This window comes from Muscardinus avellanarius (genome assembly GCF_963383645.1).
Source record: "Muscardinus avellanarius genome assembly, chromosome: 21".
NCBI classification, from domain to species: domain Eukaryota; kingdom Metazoa; phylum Chordata; class Mammalia; order Rodentia; family Gliridae; genus Muscardinus; species Muscardinus avellanarius.
In genome coordinates, this window is record NC_137807.1 from 18,111,524 (window position 1) to 18,127,616 (window position 16,093).

At 43.0% G+C, this 16,093-nt stretch overlaps 1 protein-coding gene across 1 annotated transcript in view; it reads right to left on the reverse strand.

Annotated features, from left to right (window-relative positions):
* EWSR1 (EWS RNA binding protein 1) overlaps positions 1-16,093 on the reverse strand; it is a gene marked incomplete at both ends in the record, with an annotated part of 37,648 nt that overhangs the window by 13,480 nt on the left and 8,075 nt on the right. Inside the window, 4 exons of the mRNA XM_080717566.1 lie at positions 907-1,074; positions 5,746-5,932; positions 13,311-13,328; positions 13,715-13,838. Of these exons, the coding sequence (XP_080573692.1) occupies positions 907-1,074; positions 5,746-5,932; positions 13,311-13,328; positions 13,715-13,838 (497 nt within the window). The remainder of the gene's footprint in view (positions 1-906; positions 1,075-5,745; positions 5,933-13,310; positions 13,329-13,714; positions 13,839-16,093) is intronic.

Consider the following 16,093-nt stretch of genomic DNA (forward strand, 5'->3'; position numbering starts at 1 on the left):
TTCAGTCTATTCTTTTAAACCTACTTCAAATTAGACATGAGTTAAAAAACTTGCAGCTCTTTTTCTATTTTAAAGAAACCAAGCCAGGCATGGCTGTGCACGCTTGTAATCCCAGCATTTGGGAGGCTAACACAGGAGAATTGCAGTTCACAGGAAGCCTCAGCTACTTAGGCCCTTTGCAACTCAGACCCTGTTTCAAAAATAAAAAGACTGCCGGGTGTGGTGGCGCACGCTTGCAATCCCAGCATTCGGGAGGCTGAGACTGGAGGATCCGGGTTCGCGAATAGCGTCAGCTACATAAGCAAGGTTCTTTGCAACTGAGTGAGACCCTGATTTGAAAATACCAAAAAAAAAAAAAAAAAAAAAAAAAAAAAAAAAAAAAAGGCTGGGGGTGTCGCTTGGAGGCAGACTGCCCCCTGGGTTCCATTCCCAGCACTGAAAAAAAAAAAAAAATGTTTGCCCATCATGACTGCACTGGAGAAGATGGTTCTATCTAAACATCTCCTTCTCATTCTTCTAAGTTAAAATAGGTCTGGGAGTGTAGCCCGGAGGTAGAAGGGCTTCCAGGAACCCTAGTACCACCAAAAAAACAAAACAAAAAAACAAAAAACAAACAAACAAACAAAAAAACAAAACAAACAAACAAACAAAAAAAAGCACAAAATTAAGGTGGGGGGAATCTAGAGTGGCAAAAATGTTTTTATCTGTATTCCTAGAGAATAGTTATTGGTGCCAAGCACAGCTATGGGAACCGAGGACTAAGGTTTGAATATAACTATACATGATCAGTTATTACTGGGAATTAGACAACAAATTGTACCCGAGGAAGCCAGAGAAGCTGGTCAAGAACTTAAAACCGGTTTTGTTATTCTATTAGCTCACTGTTCACAAAGAGGCAAGACTGACCTGGTAGGAGGATAGGATGGCGGCGCGGTGACTGGCTGCATGGGGTAGCTCCCAGGAACCTGGGGATAACTGTAGTTACTCTGTCCGTATCCTAGGCTGGGCTGGTTATAACCCCCTGTGCTAGATTGAGGTTGACTAGTCTCAGCGGGCTTGTTACCATCCTGTGGTCTAGAAGAAGAAATAAAATAGAGTTTGTCCTTTAATCACAAAACTTTTAGGTAAAAATTCTACAAATCTATGAGCAACATGCAATATTAGGACTGAGCTTGGAACTACATAAATATGAAGTATATCAATCCCAGTGCTGGTCCAAAAGTATTTGCTATAAGAGAATTAGGATCACATCCACACAACAGTTATCAACACAGCCCATTAATTCCATATTAACTTATAAAAGGCAGGTCATTGTGTGTTGCCAAATAAAGTGATACAGGAAAGGACATGATTGGTTAAGGAAGAAAAACTTTTTCTCAGAGTGAACTGTAGAATTTTTATATTTCTTGGCAGAACTGGGCATTGAACCCAGGGACATTCTACCTCTGAGCTAAGCTCTATTTTTTTTTATTCTTTATTTTGAAACAGGATCTCACTGAGTTGCAAAGGGACTAAGTAGATGAGGCTGCCCTTTATCCTGTAATCCTCTTGTCTCAGCCTCCCAAGTACTGGGATTACAAGCAAGCGCCACCACACCCAGCTAAAGAAATTTAGCAAGCTGAGCATGGTGACCCATGCTGGTAATGCCAGTATTTGGGAGGCTGAGACAGGAATATCACAGTTTGTGAAAAGCCACAGCTACTTAGTGAAGCCCTCTGCAACTTAGTGAGACTGTTTCAAAATATAGAAAAAACAGGGCTGCGGGTGTAGCTCGGAGGTAAGAATGCTCCTGGGTTCCATTCCCAGTACTGCCAAAAAACAAAAAAACACACTAAAATTTGGATCATTTATAAATCTAGCATCATAAATTTAGGATATCCATGGGTTTATGTGGGTTTATGTATCTTATTAAGAGCAGACTAAGCCAGGCATAATGGCACATGCCTGTAATCTCAGTAGTTGGGAGGCTGAGACAGAAGGATTGCAGGTTGCATGCCAGCCTCAGAAATTTAGAAAGTGCCAGTTTCAAATTTAAAAAATGGCAAATAGGGTTGGGGTTTAGCTCAGAGGCTGAACGACTCTGGACTTAACCCACAGTACTAAAAACAAAACGAAAACACCAAACAGACTAGAAGCCAGGCATGGTGGCATACACCCATAATTCTAGTACATGGGAGGCTAAAACAGGAGGATCACAGGTTTGTGTCCTGCCCCATTAAAAAAAAAAAAAAAAAAAAAAAAAGCGGAAGCTGGGCATGGTGGCGCATGCTTGTAATCCCTGCGCTTGGGAGGCTGAAAAAGGAGGATCACGCAGGTTCGAAGCCAGCCTCAGCTGGTTTAAGAGACCCTGTTTCAAAAAAAAAAAAAAAAAAAAAAAAAAGGTCTGGGAGTATAGCCCAGAGGTAGAAGGCCCCTGGGTTCCATTCCCAGTACCACCACCACCACCACCACCACCACCACAAAATAAAATAATAAAAAATAAATAAATAAAGTGGAAGCTGGATGTGGTGGTGCATGCTTGTAATCCCATCCCTGGGAGGTCGAGATAGGAGGATCACAAGGTTCAAAGCCAAAGCCAGCCTTAGCTACTTGATGAGACCCTGTTTCCAAGTATAAAATAGGTCCGGGACTGTAGTCCGGAGATAGAAAGCTCCTGGGCTTGACTTCCAGTACCACAAAAAAATAAATAAAACGGTGTGTAGGGTGGGAGCCTTCGGAGGTAGAATGCTCCTGGGACAGTAAAAAAAAAAAAAAAAAAAAAAAAAAAAAAAAAAAAAGATGCACAATAGCAGACTAGAGAAAGCATTTCCTGGAGTGTAGTAGACAGGATGATCACGTGTTCAAAGCCAGTCTCAGTAATTTAGGACCTCTGAAACTCAGTGACACCTGGTTTCAAAATATAGAATAAAACACAAGGCTGAGGGTGTAGTTCAGAGGTAGAATGCCCCTGGGTTCCACCCCCAGTACCGGGGAAAAAAAATTCCCTCGTTTTTGGCGGCCATAGAATATTAATCTAATACTGTCTTAGAGTCTCCATAACAGAAAAATAGAGGTTAAGGTAGGAAGTAGATACCCTTTCCCCTTATGCTCAGATGAACTAGGAAGCACCCGTTCGGCGATGAAAATCAATCCCAATTCCAAGGGTGAAAATCCCCAAGGGTGTCTATACCTCTCAGCCCTTACAGTCTGCACCAAGGCGGTAACAGAGCGAGCTAAAGTAATTTTTTCATCAAAGACCTAACCTAAGAAAGCCGGGTGTGGTGGCACATGCTTGTAATCCCAGTACTTGGGAGGCTGAGATAGGATCACACAGGTTTGAAGCCAGCCTCAGCTACCTAGTGAGGCGCTCAGCAACTTAGTGACATCCTGTTTCCAAATAAAATGTAAAAGCAGCCCGGAGGTAGAAGGCCCATGGATTTCACCCCCAGCACCAAAAAATAAAATAAAATAAAAATTAAGAGCTGGGCATAGTGGTGCACGCTTGTAATCCCAGCATTCAGGGGGCTGAGACCAGAGGATTGTGGTTCGTCGACAGCCTCTGCTACTGAGACCCTGTTTCAAAGTAAAGAATACAAAACGGGGGTGGGGTGGGATGGGCTTGGGAGGTCGAATGCCCAGCAGAGGATATAGACATGCTAGTATGGCTTCCATATACTGTTACAACAGAGTATATTTGATAACACTGTAAAATGCCTTGGGCAATTGAAATGGGGCCCATCTAGGAATCCGCAAGTTTTGTGTGTGTGTGTGTGTGTGTGTGTGTGTGTGTGTGTGTGTGTGTGTGTGTGGTACTGGGGATGGAACCCAGGGGCATTCTACCTTCAAGCTACAACCCCAGCCCTAATTTTTATTCTTCTTTCTCCTTCCTTCCTTCCTTCCTTCCTCCCTTCCTTTAGGTGGTACTGGGGTTTTTGGAAACCCTTCAACCTCCGGCCTACACTCCCAGCCAATTTTTATACTTGATTTGGAAACAGGGTCTCTTAAGCCAGAGCGGCTGGCTTCGAACCTGCATGATCCTCCCGTCTCCCCTCTCAAGCGGGGGGATTACAAGCATGCACCACCACGCCTGGCTTATTCTTTATTTCTTGAAACAGGGTCTAAGTTGTGGAGGGCCTAAGTAGCTGAGGCTATCCATGAACCACGATCCTTCTGCCTCAGCCTCCCGCACGCTGAGATTACAAGTGTGCACCACCATGCCCTACCTATATTTTTCATTTTGAAACAGCGTCTGAGTTACAAAGGGCCTCACCAAGTTGCTGAGGCTGTCTGCAAACCAGGATCCTCCTGCCTCAGCCTCTCAAATGCTAGGATTACAAGCACATGCTACCATGCCCAGCCTATTTTATTCTTTTTTTTTTTTGCAGGTTTGGGGCTGGAACCCAGAGAGGCATTTGACCCCCGAGCTATACCCCCTGCCCAATTTTTTATTCTTTAGTTTGAAACAGGGTCTCACTGAGTTGCAGAGGGCCTCATTAAAGTAGCTGAGGCTGTCTGTGAACCGCGATCCTCCGGTCTCAGCCTCCCGAATGCTGGGATTACAAGCATGCGCCACCACGCCTGGTCTATTTTATTCTTAAACAGGTTCTCACTAAGTTGCAGAGGGCCTCACTAAGTGGCTGAGGCTGGCTGCGAACAGCAATCCTCCTGTCTCAGCCTCTCAAGTACTGGGATTACAAGCGTGTGCCACCACACCCGGCTAGCCAGTTAGTTTAACGTCACTACACAGGTTGTCTAACATGTGTAAACTACCAAGTGGCTCTGATTACTCACTGTGTATTTTAGAAGTAATTTCACATGTTTGCCAGAGCTAATTTCTTACCTCTATAGCAGATAAAAAGTCTAGGTTACAGGTTGATCTCGTTTATTCCCTAAAAAAAATCTTCATTCAAATCAGAATTCAGTGTTCCTTCAAGACTGTATGCAGAGGCCACCTAAGTGCATTTTCTAAAGCAAAGACCTGAAATCTTCTGTTAGGTAACGCATACTATTTACCTGCTAACCAGTCATAGAGTGTTAGCTTTGTTGGGTTTAATAATCACTCCATAACTGGGTACCCAGTTAAGAATTTATACTTGCCTATGACTATTTATCACTATGCCTTTATAGAACTTAAAGAACACCAACTGTTTAAACTGAGGAAGTAACCTACCCAGACATGGTGTCTCTTACTAACATGGGCCACAGGAGTTCTTCTTTTTCCGGTGCTGAGAATGAACCCAGGGCCTCATGCATACCGGCGAGAACTCCATCGCTACACTATACCCCAGCCCTCATAAGACTATTTCTTGGATCACATGATGCTACCCCTCCCTCCGGTATTATGAACTACCATGTTTTTCCCCAAAGGGAAAACAGTTATTCATTTACAGGGTCAATCAAACCAAAGAAAAGAAAGTACAAATTCACGAGTAGCTCAGTTGTGAAGAAAGATACGCTTAATTTTCTTTTGGGTTTAGAAAAGCAAAATGAATAGGCTCCTCCTGTCCCAGAGTAGGTTCTAAAACCAATCTTATTTGAGTCTATTCCTCATTTTGGCCCTTGGAAGGCATTTCACTGCTAAATGAAAGATACCTTTGTGGTGTGTTCCAGCACACTAGTTAGTTCAGTGACCGTGAGAACACAGCCAATAGCTAAGAGTATGTGAGGGTAACTATTAACAGGAAACCAAGTCACAAATTCCCTAAGTATACAGAGTTGTTCTTCCTCTGGAACCTGCGGCTGATGAGTAAGTGAACGTGGCCTTACCTCGCGGGTGCAGTGGCTGCTGGCTGCTGCCCATAGGCTGGGTAAGCAGGCTGTGTGCCATATGCAGACTGGGCCGCGTAGGAGGCCTGGGTGGTGGTGACCGTAGCGGTGGTGGTGTCATAAGCACCAGTGCCGTACCCCTGCACAGGCTGGCTGTATGCCTGCGGGGCCGCTGGGGTAGTATAGCCTAGGACAAAGGAAAGCTGGGTTAGAAGTCTGCCCCAACACCTGGAAACAGAAAAATCTGCACAAAATTCACTTAAATTTTTTATGGTACTAGGGGTTGAATCCAGTATAACTGAGTTACACCCCCAAAAATAGGCTTTCTAAGCTGGGCATGGTGATGCACACTTGTAGTCTCAGTACTTGGGAGGCGGAGACAGGAGGATCCTGGTTGGTGGCCAGCCTCGGTTACTTAGTGAGACCCTGTTTCAAAATAAAGAATAAAAAATAAGGCTGGGGCATAGCTCAGAGGTAGAATGACCCAAGTTCAATTCCTAGTACCAGAAAAACAAAACAAAAAACCCCACAGGCTTTCTTTTGCATCCTCTTGAAGGTAGTCAATTAAAAACAACAAAAAACAAGACTTTTTGCTGACTCTGCTGAATGTGATGGGGTGGAAAAGGGCTAAAGACTACACCCAAGGGCTTTCTATCTCTGAGCTGCACCCCAGCCCTTTATTTCAAATCAGGGCCTTGCTAAGTTGCTGAGGTTGACCTTAACTTGTCATCCTGTCTCAGCCTCCCAAGTACTGGGATTACATATCTGTGCCATGACCGATTTTGCTAGCAGGCTTCTTTGACAAGTTTCTCAATTGACACATAAATCTATGTCAAAAAACCCTTAAGAAGCTGGGTGTGGTGGCGCACGATTATTAATCCCAGTACTTGGGAGGCTGAAACAGGATGGTGCAGGTTCGAAGCCAGCCCCAGCAATTTAGTGAGGCTCTCAGAAACTTAGTGAGACCCTGTTTCCAAATAAAGTATAAAATAGGTCTGGGAGTATAGCCCGGAGGTAGCAAGCCCCTGGGTTCCATCCCCAGACTGCAAAAACCAACTCACCAACCAACCAAACCTCAAGAAACCCGGCTTGGTGGCAAACCCTTGTAATCCCAGTACTAGGGATGATCATAGGTTCAAGGCTAAGCCCAGCTACTTAATGAGGCCTTCTACTTACAACTTAGTGAGACTCTGTTTCAAATAAAAAATAGGGCTGGGGATGTAGCTGTGAGGTAGAATGCCTCTGACGTCCACCCCCCAGTACAACACACACACACACACACACACACACACACACACACACACACACACACACCCTCAATGAGAAAATAAAAAGTTCCACAGAAAGGAAGGTAAAAGATACAGCATTTTATTTTATATTTATTTATTTATTTATTTATTTATTGGTGGTACTAGGGGTGGAACCCAGAGGCTTTCTACCTCTGGGATATATTCCCAGACCTTTTTTTTTTTTTAAACATTTTATTTGGAAACAGGGTCTCACTAAGTTGCTAAAAGCCTCACTAAGTAGCTGAGGCTGGCTTTGAACCCGCGCGATCCTGTCTTAGCCTCCCAAGCGTGGGGATTACAAGCGTTCACCACCACGCCTGGCTAGGAGATATAGCATTTTAAAACAGCTAAATGAGCTGGGTGTGGCGGCGCATGCTTATAATCCCAGCATTCAAGAGGCTGAGACCAAAGGATTGCGGTTAGCTGACAGCCTCAGCTACTTAGTGAGACCCTGTTTCAAAATAAAGAATAGCCGGGTTTGGGGCCAGCCTTGCTGGCTTGAGACCCTGTTTCCAAAAATATATAATAGGTCTGGGAATATAGCCTGGAGGTAGAAGGGTTCCATCCCCAGTACCACCAAAATAAATAAATAAATAAATAGAATAAAAAACAGGGCAGGGGGTGTAGCTCAGAGATCAAATACCCCTGGATTCCATTTCCAAACCCACACAAAAACAAACAACAACCACCACCACTACCACCCAAAAAACCAAAACAAAAAACACTAAATGATGATGCAGGTACTATTTTAAGCCTTTATACCCTGTAATCTGTTTAGTAATTCATTTAATTATTTTTGCTCAGTTACAAGTATTGTGTTATGAATAGTTCGTGTTTAAGGAAAATGGAAATTCTAGAGAACATATGTTTATTTTAGTGGGAGATGTTAACATTTGATTGAGCTCTAGGAACTGTTAATTTTATTTCAGGCGCCAAGTAAAAAATGATTGATGGGCATGGTGGCTCACACTTGTAATCCCAGTACTTGGGAGGCTGGACCAGGAAGACCACAGGTTTGAAGTCAGCCTCAGCAATTTAGTGAGACGGGTTTCCAAATAAGAAAAAAGGTGTAGGGGTATAGCCCAGAGGTAACAGGCCCCTGGGTTCCATCCCTCCTGAAAGAGTGTTATTAGCACCAAGACTGGAAATGGCAACTGATTCATAACGATCATCACAAATTATATCCATGTTATAAGTTTTTATTTAACTTCTTTGGTAAATCACTTTCAACTAAACAGTACTTTCCAAACAAACCTTTAAAAGGTAATGTTTTCTACATGATAAAATTGTGAGAAAACTGGGCATGGTGGCGCACGCTTGTAATCCCAGCATTTGAGAGGCTGAAACCAGATCGCCATTTGCAGACAGCCTCAGCTACTTAGTGAGGCCCTCGCTACTTAGTGTAGCCTGGAGGTATAAGGGCTTCCAGGATCCCCAGTACCACCAAAAACAAAACAAAACAAAATAAAAAACAAAAAATAAGGGTGTAGCTCAGAGATGGAATGCCCCTGGGTTCCATCCCCAGACCAGCAAAAAAGAAAGAAAACAAACCCCAAACCTTATTCAGAGGTCAGTATTTATTTATTCACTTATTATTGGGGATGGAACCCAAGGCCATTTACCTCCAAACGATACCCCCAGCCCTAATTTTTATTCTTTATTTTAAAACAGGGTCTTACTAAGTTGCAGAGGGCCTCAGTAAGTAGCCGTGGCTGGCCACGAACCTATGGTCCTTCTATTTCAGCCTCCTAAGAACTGTGATTACAAGTGTGAGCTGCCACGCCCAGTTCCGATTTTATTTGGTAATAGGGTCTCACCAGACTAAAATCTCACTACTTGCTAAGACTGCTCTCCTCGATCCCGTGACCCTCTTGTCTCAGCCTCCCAAATACCAAGATTACAAGCACAAATTCCCGAGGCCACCACACTTAGCTTCTTTAATTTTATTTATTTGGAGAAGGTCTCACTAAGTTGCCCAGGCTGGCCTCAAGCTTTTTAAAATTCCTACTGGGGATTGAACCCAGAGGCATCATACCTCCTAGCTACTCCTCCAGACAGATTTTATTTGGAAATAAGGTCTCCCTAGGTTGATGAAAGTCTTAAGACTGTCCTTGAACCTGTAATCCTCCTGTCTCAGTCTCCCAAATACTAGGATTGCAAGCACGTGCCACAGTGGCGGGCGTGGACTCAAGCTTTTAATCCTGACTCCTACCAGAGTCACTGGAATTACAGAAGTGTACTACTTCACTCGGCTTTAACTTCTTTGTTTTCTTCTGTACTGGGGATGGAACCCAGGGACATTCAATCCCTTTACACCCCTACCCCTAATTTTTATTCTTTATTTTGAAACAGGGTCTCACTGACTTGCAAAGGGCCTAAGAAGTAGCAGAGGCTGTCCTTGAACTGAGATCCTCCTGTCTCAGCCTCCCAAATGCTGGCCCATCACACCCCCTCCTAATCATCTTTTCAGATGATCTAAAGTATAATCTTAGCTGGGCGTGGTGGCTCAAGCTTGTAATCTCAGTACTTGGGAGGCTGAGACAGGAGAATCGCACAGGTTCGAAGCCAGCCTCAGCTACTTAGGCTCTCAGCAACTTAGTGAGCCCCTGTTTCCAAATAAAATATAAAGCCTCTGGGTTCCACCCCCAGTACCACACACATACATACCCAAAACCACCAAATTAAAGGATAAAATATTGGGCTATGGGTATAGCTTGGAGGTAGAAAGCCCCTAGGTTCAATCCTCAGCACCACAAAAAGTAAAATTAACTGGAATCTAACTGGGTGTGGTGGCTGTAATCATAGCATTTGGGAGGCTGAGACAGGAGGATCGTGGTTTTCGGACAGCCTTGGCTACTTAATGAGACCCTTTCCAACTCAGTGAGACCCTGTTCCAAAATAAAGAATATGAAATAGGGCTGGGGTGTAGCTTGGAAGTAGAATGTACCTGGGTTCTACCCCCAGTGATGCAAAAAAAAAAAAAAAAAATAAAATAAAATAACTAGAATCTAATTCTATCTACTATATTACCAGTAAAGATTTCTCTCCCTACATAACAACACACCATCTGTAAGACTTAGAAGAACAAAAAACTGACACTGATTAGAATAACAACATGTCATAAAGCTGGGCAGCAATAGTTAGAACCTTATAGTGCTAAAGATTCTAGTAAAAGACACTGGGTTATCTTTTCATCTATTATACTCATAGAAGCAGCCAAGCAAAATCAAGAGCAAAATGTTTCAACAGAAAAAGACCAACAGAAAAAAGACAACACACATCTACTATGTGTTGATGACCTGATGGAAAGAGGTGGCAAGAAGCGTTACACAAACCCATCAAACTGTTCCAGCTGAACAGCAAAACTTAAGTTTATGAATTCTTTGTATACAAGTTAAAATAGATATACAGCCCCCCTTTTCCCTGAAGTTCAACGTAATAAGATCCTGGAAGAAAATTTTGTATTTTTATACATTCCCTATGGTCATTATACCTGCACATGCAAAAGGCAGCATGGAGCCAGGCGTTATGGCGCACCCTGGTAATCCCAGTACTTGGGAGGCTGAGCAGGAGTATCACAGGTTCGAGGCCAGCCTCAGCTACTTAGTGAGACCCTGTTTCAAAATCAAGAATAAAAAATAGGGTTGGGTTGGGGGTGTAGCTTGGAGGTAGAATGCCCCTAGGTTCTACCCCTAGTACCATTACCAAAAAAAGGGTTAGGGTATAGATTGGAGGTAAAATGCCCTTGGGTTCAATTCCTAGTACCACCAAAAAATAAAAAATTAAAGGCAGCATAGAGCCAGGAGCGGTGGCACACTCTTGTTATACCAGTACCTGGGAGGCTGAAGGATAGCAGGTTCAAGGACAGTCTGAGCAAGTAGTGAGACTCTCATCAACCTAGTTGAGACTCTTTCAAAATAAAAATAAAATTGAGCTGGGGCTGTAGCTCAGAGATCAAACCTCAGAAATCCACTAGGTTCATACCTCAGTGCAAAAGAAGAAGAAAAAAATAAAAGATTTAAAAATTCTGTGCAAAAAGCCGGGCTTGTTGGCTCATGCTTGTAATCCCAGCATTTGGGAGGATGAAACAGGATCATGGTTTGCAAACAGCCGCAACTACTTAGTGAGGCCCTTTGCAACTCAGTGAGACCCTGTTTCAAAATGAATAATAAAAAAATTTGGAGGAAGAATGCCCCTGGGTTCCATCCCCAGTACAACACACACACACACACACACACACACACACACACACACACACACACACACACACACAGCGCAGCTGGGCATGGTGAGCACACTTGTAATCCCAGCATTTTGGAGGCAGAGACGAGGATTGTGGTTTGAGGTCAGCCTCAGCTACTTAAGTGAGGCCCTCTGCAACTCAGTGAGACCATGTTTCAAAATAAAGAATAAAATATAGGACTAGGAGTGTAGCTTGGAAGTAGAACGCCCCTGGGTTTCATCCCCGTTACTGCAAAAATAAATAATAAAATTTACAGAACTAAAGATAGTTGGAAAATAACTTTTACACCTTCAAAACTTTTTATATTAAAACCTTATGTTATAAAAATAGGGGAAGTAGGGAGCCTGAACCATCATATAACACTAAATGAATTTAAAAAAAAGTTACAGGGAGCTGGGTGTGGTGGTGCGCGCTTGTAATCCCACTATACTTGGGAGGCTAAGACAGGAGGATGTGGGTTCGCAGACAGCCTCAGTTACTTATTGAGACCCTCTGCAACTTAAAGAGACCCTGTCTCAAAACTGAGTCAGAAGCTGGGTGTGTTGGCACACACTTGTAATTCCAGCATTTGGGAGGCTGAGACAGGAGGATCGTGGTTCACTGACAGCTTCAGCTACTTAGTGAGGTCCTTTGCAACTCAGTGAGACCCTGTTTCAAAACAAAGAATAAAAAATAGGGCTGGGGGCATAGCTCGGAGGTAGAATGCCCTGTGTTCAATCTCCAGTACTGGAAAAAAAAAAATGTTTTGAAGCCAGGCGTGGTGGCACATGCTTGTAAACCAGCATTCGGGAGGCTGAGACCGGAGGATCATGGTTCCCGGACAGCCTCAGCTACTTACTTAGGGTCTCACTGAGTTGCAGAGGGCCTGTTTCAAAAGAAAGAATGAAAAATTGGGCAGGGGGTATAGCTCGGAGGACAAATGCCCCTGGGTTCCATCCCCAGACTTGCCCCTCACCAAAAAGTGTTTTGACCTGGGTGTGGTGGAGCATCCCCTGTAATCACTGTACTTGGCAAGCTGAGACACAGGAGGATCACAGGTTCGAGAACAGCCTCACCAAGTAGACTCTCATCAACCTAGCGAGACTCTATTTCTAAATAAAACATAAAATGGAAGCCCAGCGTGGTGGCACACGCTTATAATCCCAGCATTTGGGAGGCTGAGAGAGAAGGATTGAGGTTCCTAGAAAGCCTTAGCTACTTAGTCCCTTTGCAACTCAGTGAGACACTGTTTCAAAATAAAGAATTAAAAAAAAAAAAAAAAAAAAGGCTGGGGGTGCAGCTCGAAGGTACAATGCCCCTTGGTTTTATCCCCAGCACTGCAAAATTAAGTAAATGAATAAATTGGGCTGGGGGTATAGTCCAAAGGTAGAATACTTCTGGGTTCAACCCCCAGCACCATAAAATATATAAACAAACAAACAAAAATAAAAAGAATAAAACAATCAGGCTGGGGTGATATCTCGGAGGGAGAACGCCCCTGGGAGTTCAATCCCCAGCACCACACACACAAAAATGTCACTGATTTATCACATACTTCACTCAACCTCACTATCAGATACAATAGTTTGTTCTTTTGGCTTCCTGAAATATATATAAATGTGTGTATGTGTGTGTATGACATACTATGAATTAAAATAATTCCTAACACTTAAAACAGAAAATAAAATGTGTCTGAACTGGAAACCAACAACAGACAAACATGATACATGCATGGTGGCAGTGAGCTTCTCTAAATAAATCTAATCATGCAATCCATCCTTCAGGGAATAGCAGGAAATCAACTGGTAAGTAATCATCTGAAATACCTTTGGGAAGGTGAACTACTATTATTAAGGCTTGATAAAAAGACATGTTAAATAAAACCTTTCCCCAAATCATAAAGGACAAGAATCTGAAAGTTTTTTCGTTAGCACCTTGTGTGTGATGTTAGAAGTCTGGGGGTTAAACAAATGAAAACACCTAGAGGGTTAACATTACAGGGTTAGACAAGATGGAGAGCATTTCCCATGCAAGAATGAGCAGGATAGTCAAACCTGTACTGGTCCCTTCTACTGTGGAAAGCACAAAACAAAAAGTAGAGGGTACTATCAGATGAAGGAAACAGATGTGAAAACCAGTTTGATATTCAAGCAGCTCAGTTTTAGAAGGCTCATTCTTACTCAGTATTAAGCAATAGCACACAATTTTAGTCTTCCTTTTGAGATTATTCAGTAGTGTAAAAGTTAAAAGTTATTTTCTTTCTTGGAATTTATCCCACCCACATCCTTTATCCTTCAAGGAGAATTTATGAAAGGGGGGAAAAAAAAACCCCCAGAAACAACAAAAACCCCTTTTTTAGAATAAAAGATCAGAATCTATAACCAAGAACAAGAGCAACAAGCCTCTTGGCAAAGGCCGCACATCCAGCCCGACCGGAAGCCCTCCGGGCCTGCCTTACCAGTGGGAGGCTGTCCATAGGAGGCTGCGTACGCGGTCTGCCCATAGGTGGCAGTGCTCTGAGCCTGGGTATAGCTGACGTCTGTCGGCTGTCCATAGGTTCCATAGCTTTGTTGCCCATATGCCTGCTCCAAGAGAAATGCACAGAGAAAAATGGACTTATTTCTAAGTTCTAAATGGAGAACCATAGTTGAAAATACTCCCCCCACTTTTGTGGTACTAGGGATGAAACCCAGGGGCTTTCTACCTTCAGGCTACACTCCCACACCTATTTTATATTTTCTTTGGAAACAGGGTCTCAACTAAGTTGTCGAGAGGCTGGCTTCAAAGCTGTGCAATCCTTTCTCAGCATTCCAAGTACTGGGATCACAAGCATGCACCACCATGCCTGGCTTTTGAAAAGACTTTTTTGCAACTTAGTGTGAGACCCTGTTTCAAAATAAAGAATAAAAAATAGGGCAGGGGGTGCAGTTCAGAGGTTGAATGCTCCTGGGTTCCAACCCCAAACCTTCAATAAATAAATAAATAAATAAATAAATAGCATGCTTACTATCTGATTTGCTCACAGTTTAACAAAGTTACACAAAGTTTCTGAAATAAATAGGCAAAACCTAACTTAGCCATACAGGAAGTTAATGAGATACTCTCAATGGAACCACCATAAGGGCACAGGTGTATAACTGACAGCACTTAGTCCATCACAGTCTCAGCAACTGGAAACAAATGATTAGAAAGACAAAATGGACAAGTAGAAAAGAAAATCAGGATGTGGCTAAAAATTGCCAGATAAATTTGAAAAACAGATTTTCAGCACGACACAAAGACTAAAAGTATTACAATATTTCAAAGAACATGAACCAGAAAACTGAATGTTCTTTATGGTAATATTAAGACTACTGTCTTTTGAACTTGGACCTCAATAATAAGTAGAAGTCAAGCAAGGAATGAGCTGTACTTTCAGATATTAGCAAAATCTTATTGTAAATTTAGTTTAATGACCAGTTGTGTAAGATTTGCCAGACATCACATTCTGCCTGTTCTAGAAAGTGTTACCATGCATTATTAGTAGCTACTTTAGCCAAGCATGGTGGTGGCGCACGCTTATAATCCCCGGGCTTGGGAGGCTCTTAGCAACTTGGTGAGACCCTGTTTCCAAATAAAATATAAAACAGGCCTGGGAGTATAGCCCAGAGGAGAAGGCCTCTGGGTTCCACCCCCAAACTACCCAAAATAAATAAATAAAATAAATAAAAACAAAAAAGTATTTACTTTATGGCATGGATCATTTCAGAATTTGAGATTATATTAAAGAAGGCTAATTACAGCCACGTGTGGTGGCTCACGCTTGTAATCACAGCACTCAGGAGGCTGAGACTGGAGGATCGTGATTTGCGGACAGCCCCAGCTTATTTAGTGAGATGCTGTTTCAAAATAAAGAATAAAATGCCGGGTGTAGTGGCACATGCTTGTAATCCCCACGCTTGGGAGGCAGAGACAGGAGGATCGCGTAGGTTTGAAGCCAGTCTTGCTGGCTTAATTAAGAGACCCTATTTCCAAATAAAAATATAAAATAGACCTGGGAGTATAGCCCGGAGAAGGGGTTCCATCCGTAGTACCACCACCACAAAAAAGAAAGAAATGTAATTTCTAATTTTTTAAGTGCAAATTCATGTACTTGAAATAATACAGGACTCTCTAGAGGCAGGGAGCCATTACTTTTAGAGTACGCCCCAGTACTTACAGTGCCACCATTGGCAAGTTATTTATTCTCTACAAACTGCAATTTTCTCATCTGGTCAAAAATTATCATTTTCTCTTGCAGAACTGATAAAATGATTAAGTTAAATAAACATAATAGTGGCACACTTGTAATCCCAGCATTCGGGAGGCTGAGACCTGAGGATCGTGGTTCGCGGACAGCCTCAGCTACTTAGTGAGGCCCCTCGCAACTCAGTGAGACCCTGTTTTAAATAAAGATGGGCCGGGCGTGGTGGCGCACGCTTGTAATCCCTGCGCTTGGGAGGCGGAGACAGGAGGATCGCGCAGGTTCGAAGCCAGCCGCGTGCACTGGCTTAAGAGACCCTGTTTCCAAATAAAAAAGTATAAAATAGGTCTGGAAGTGTGGCCCGGAGGTAGAAGGGTTTCCAGGAACCCCAGTACCACGAAACAAACAAACAAACAAACAAAAAATTGGGCAGGGGATGTAGCTCGGAGGTCAAATGCCTCTGGGTTCCAGCTCCAGACTCGCAAACAAACATAATAGCACGCAGAAGAACAAACATGGGACAGGGTACCTAACTTGAGAAATGATAGAGCTTAGAAAGTAATGGAAAGCCACTCCCCAAGATTTAGAATTCATTCATTCATTGTGAGGACTAAA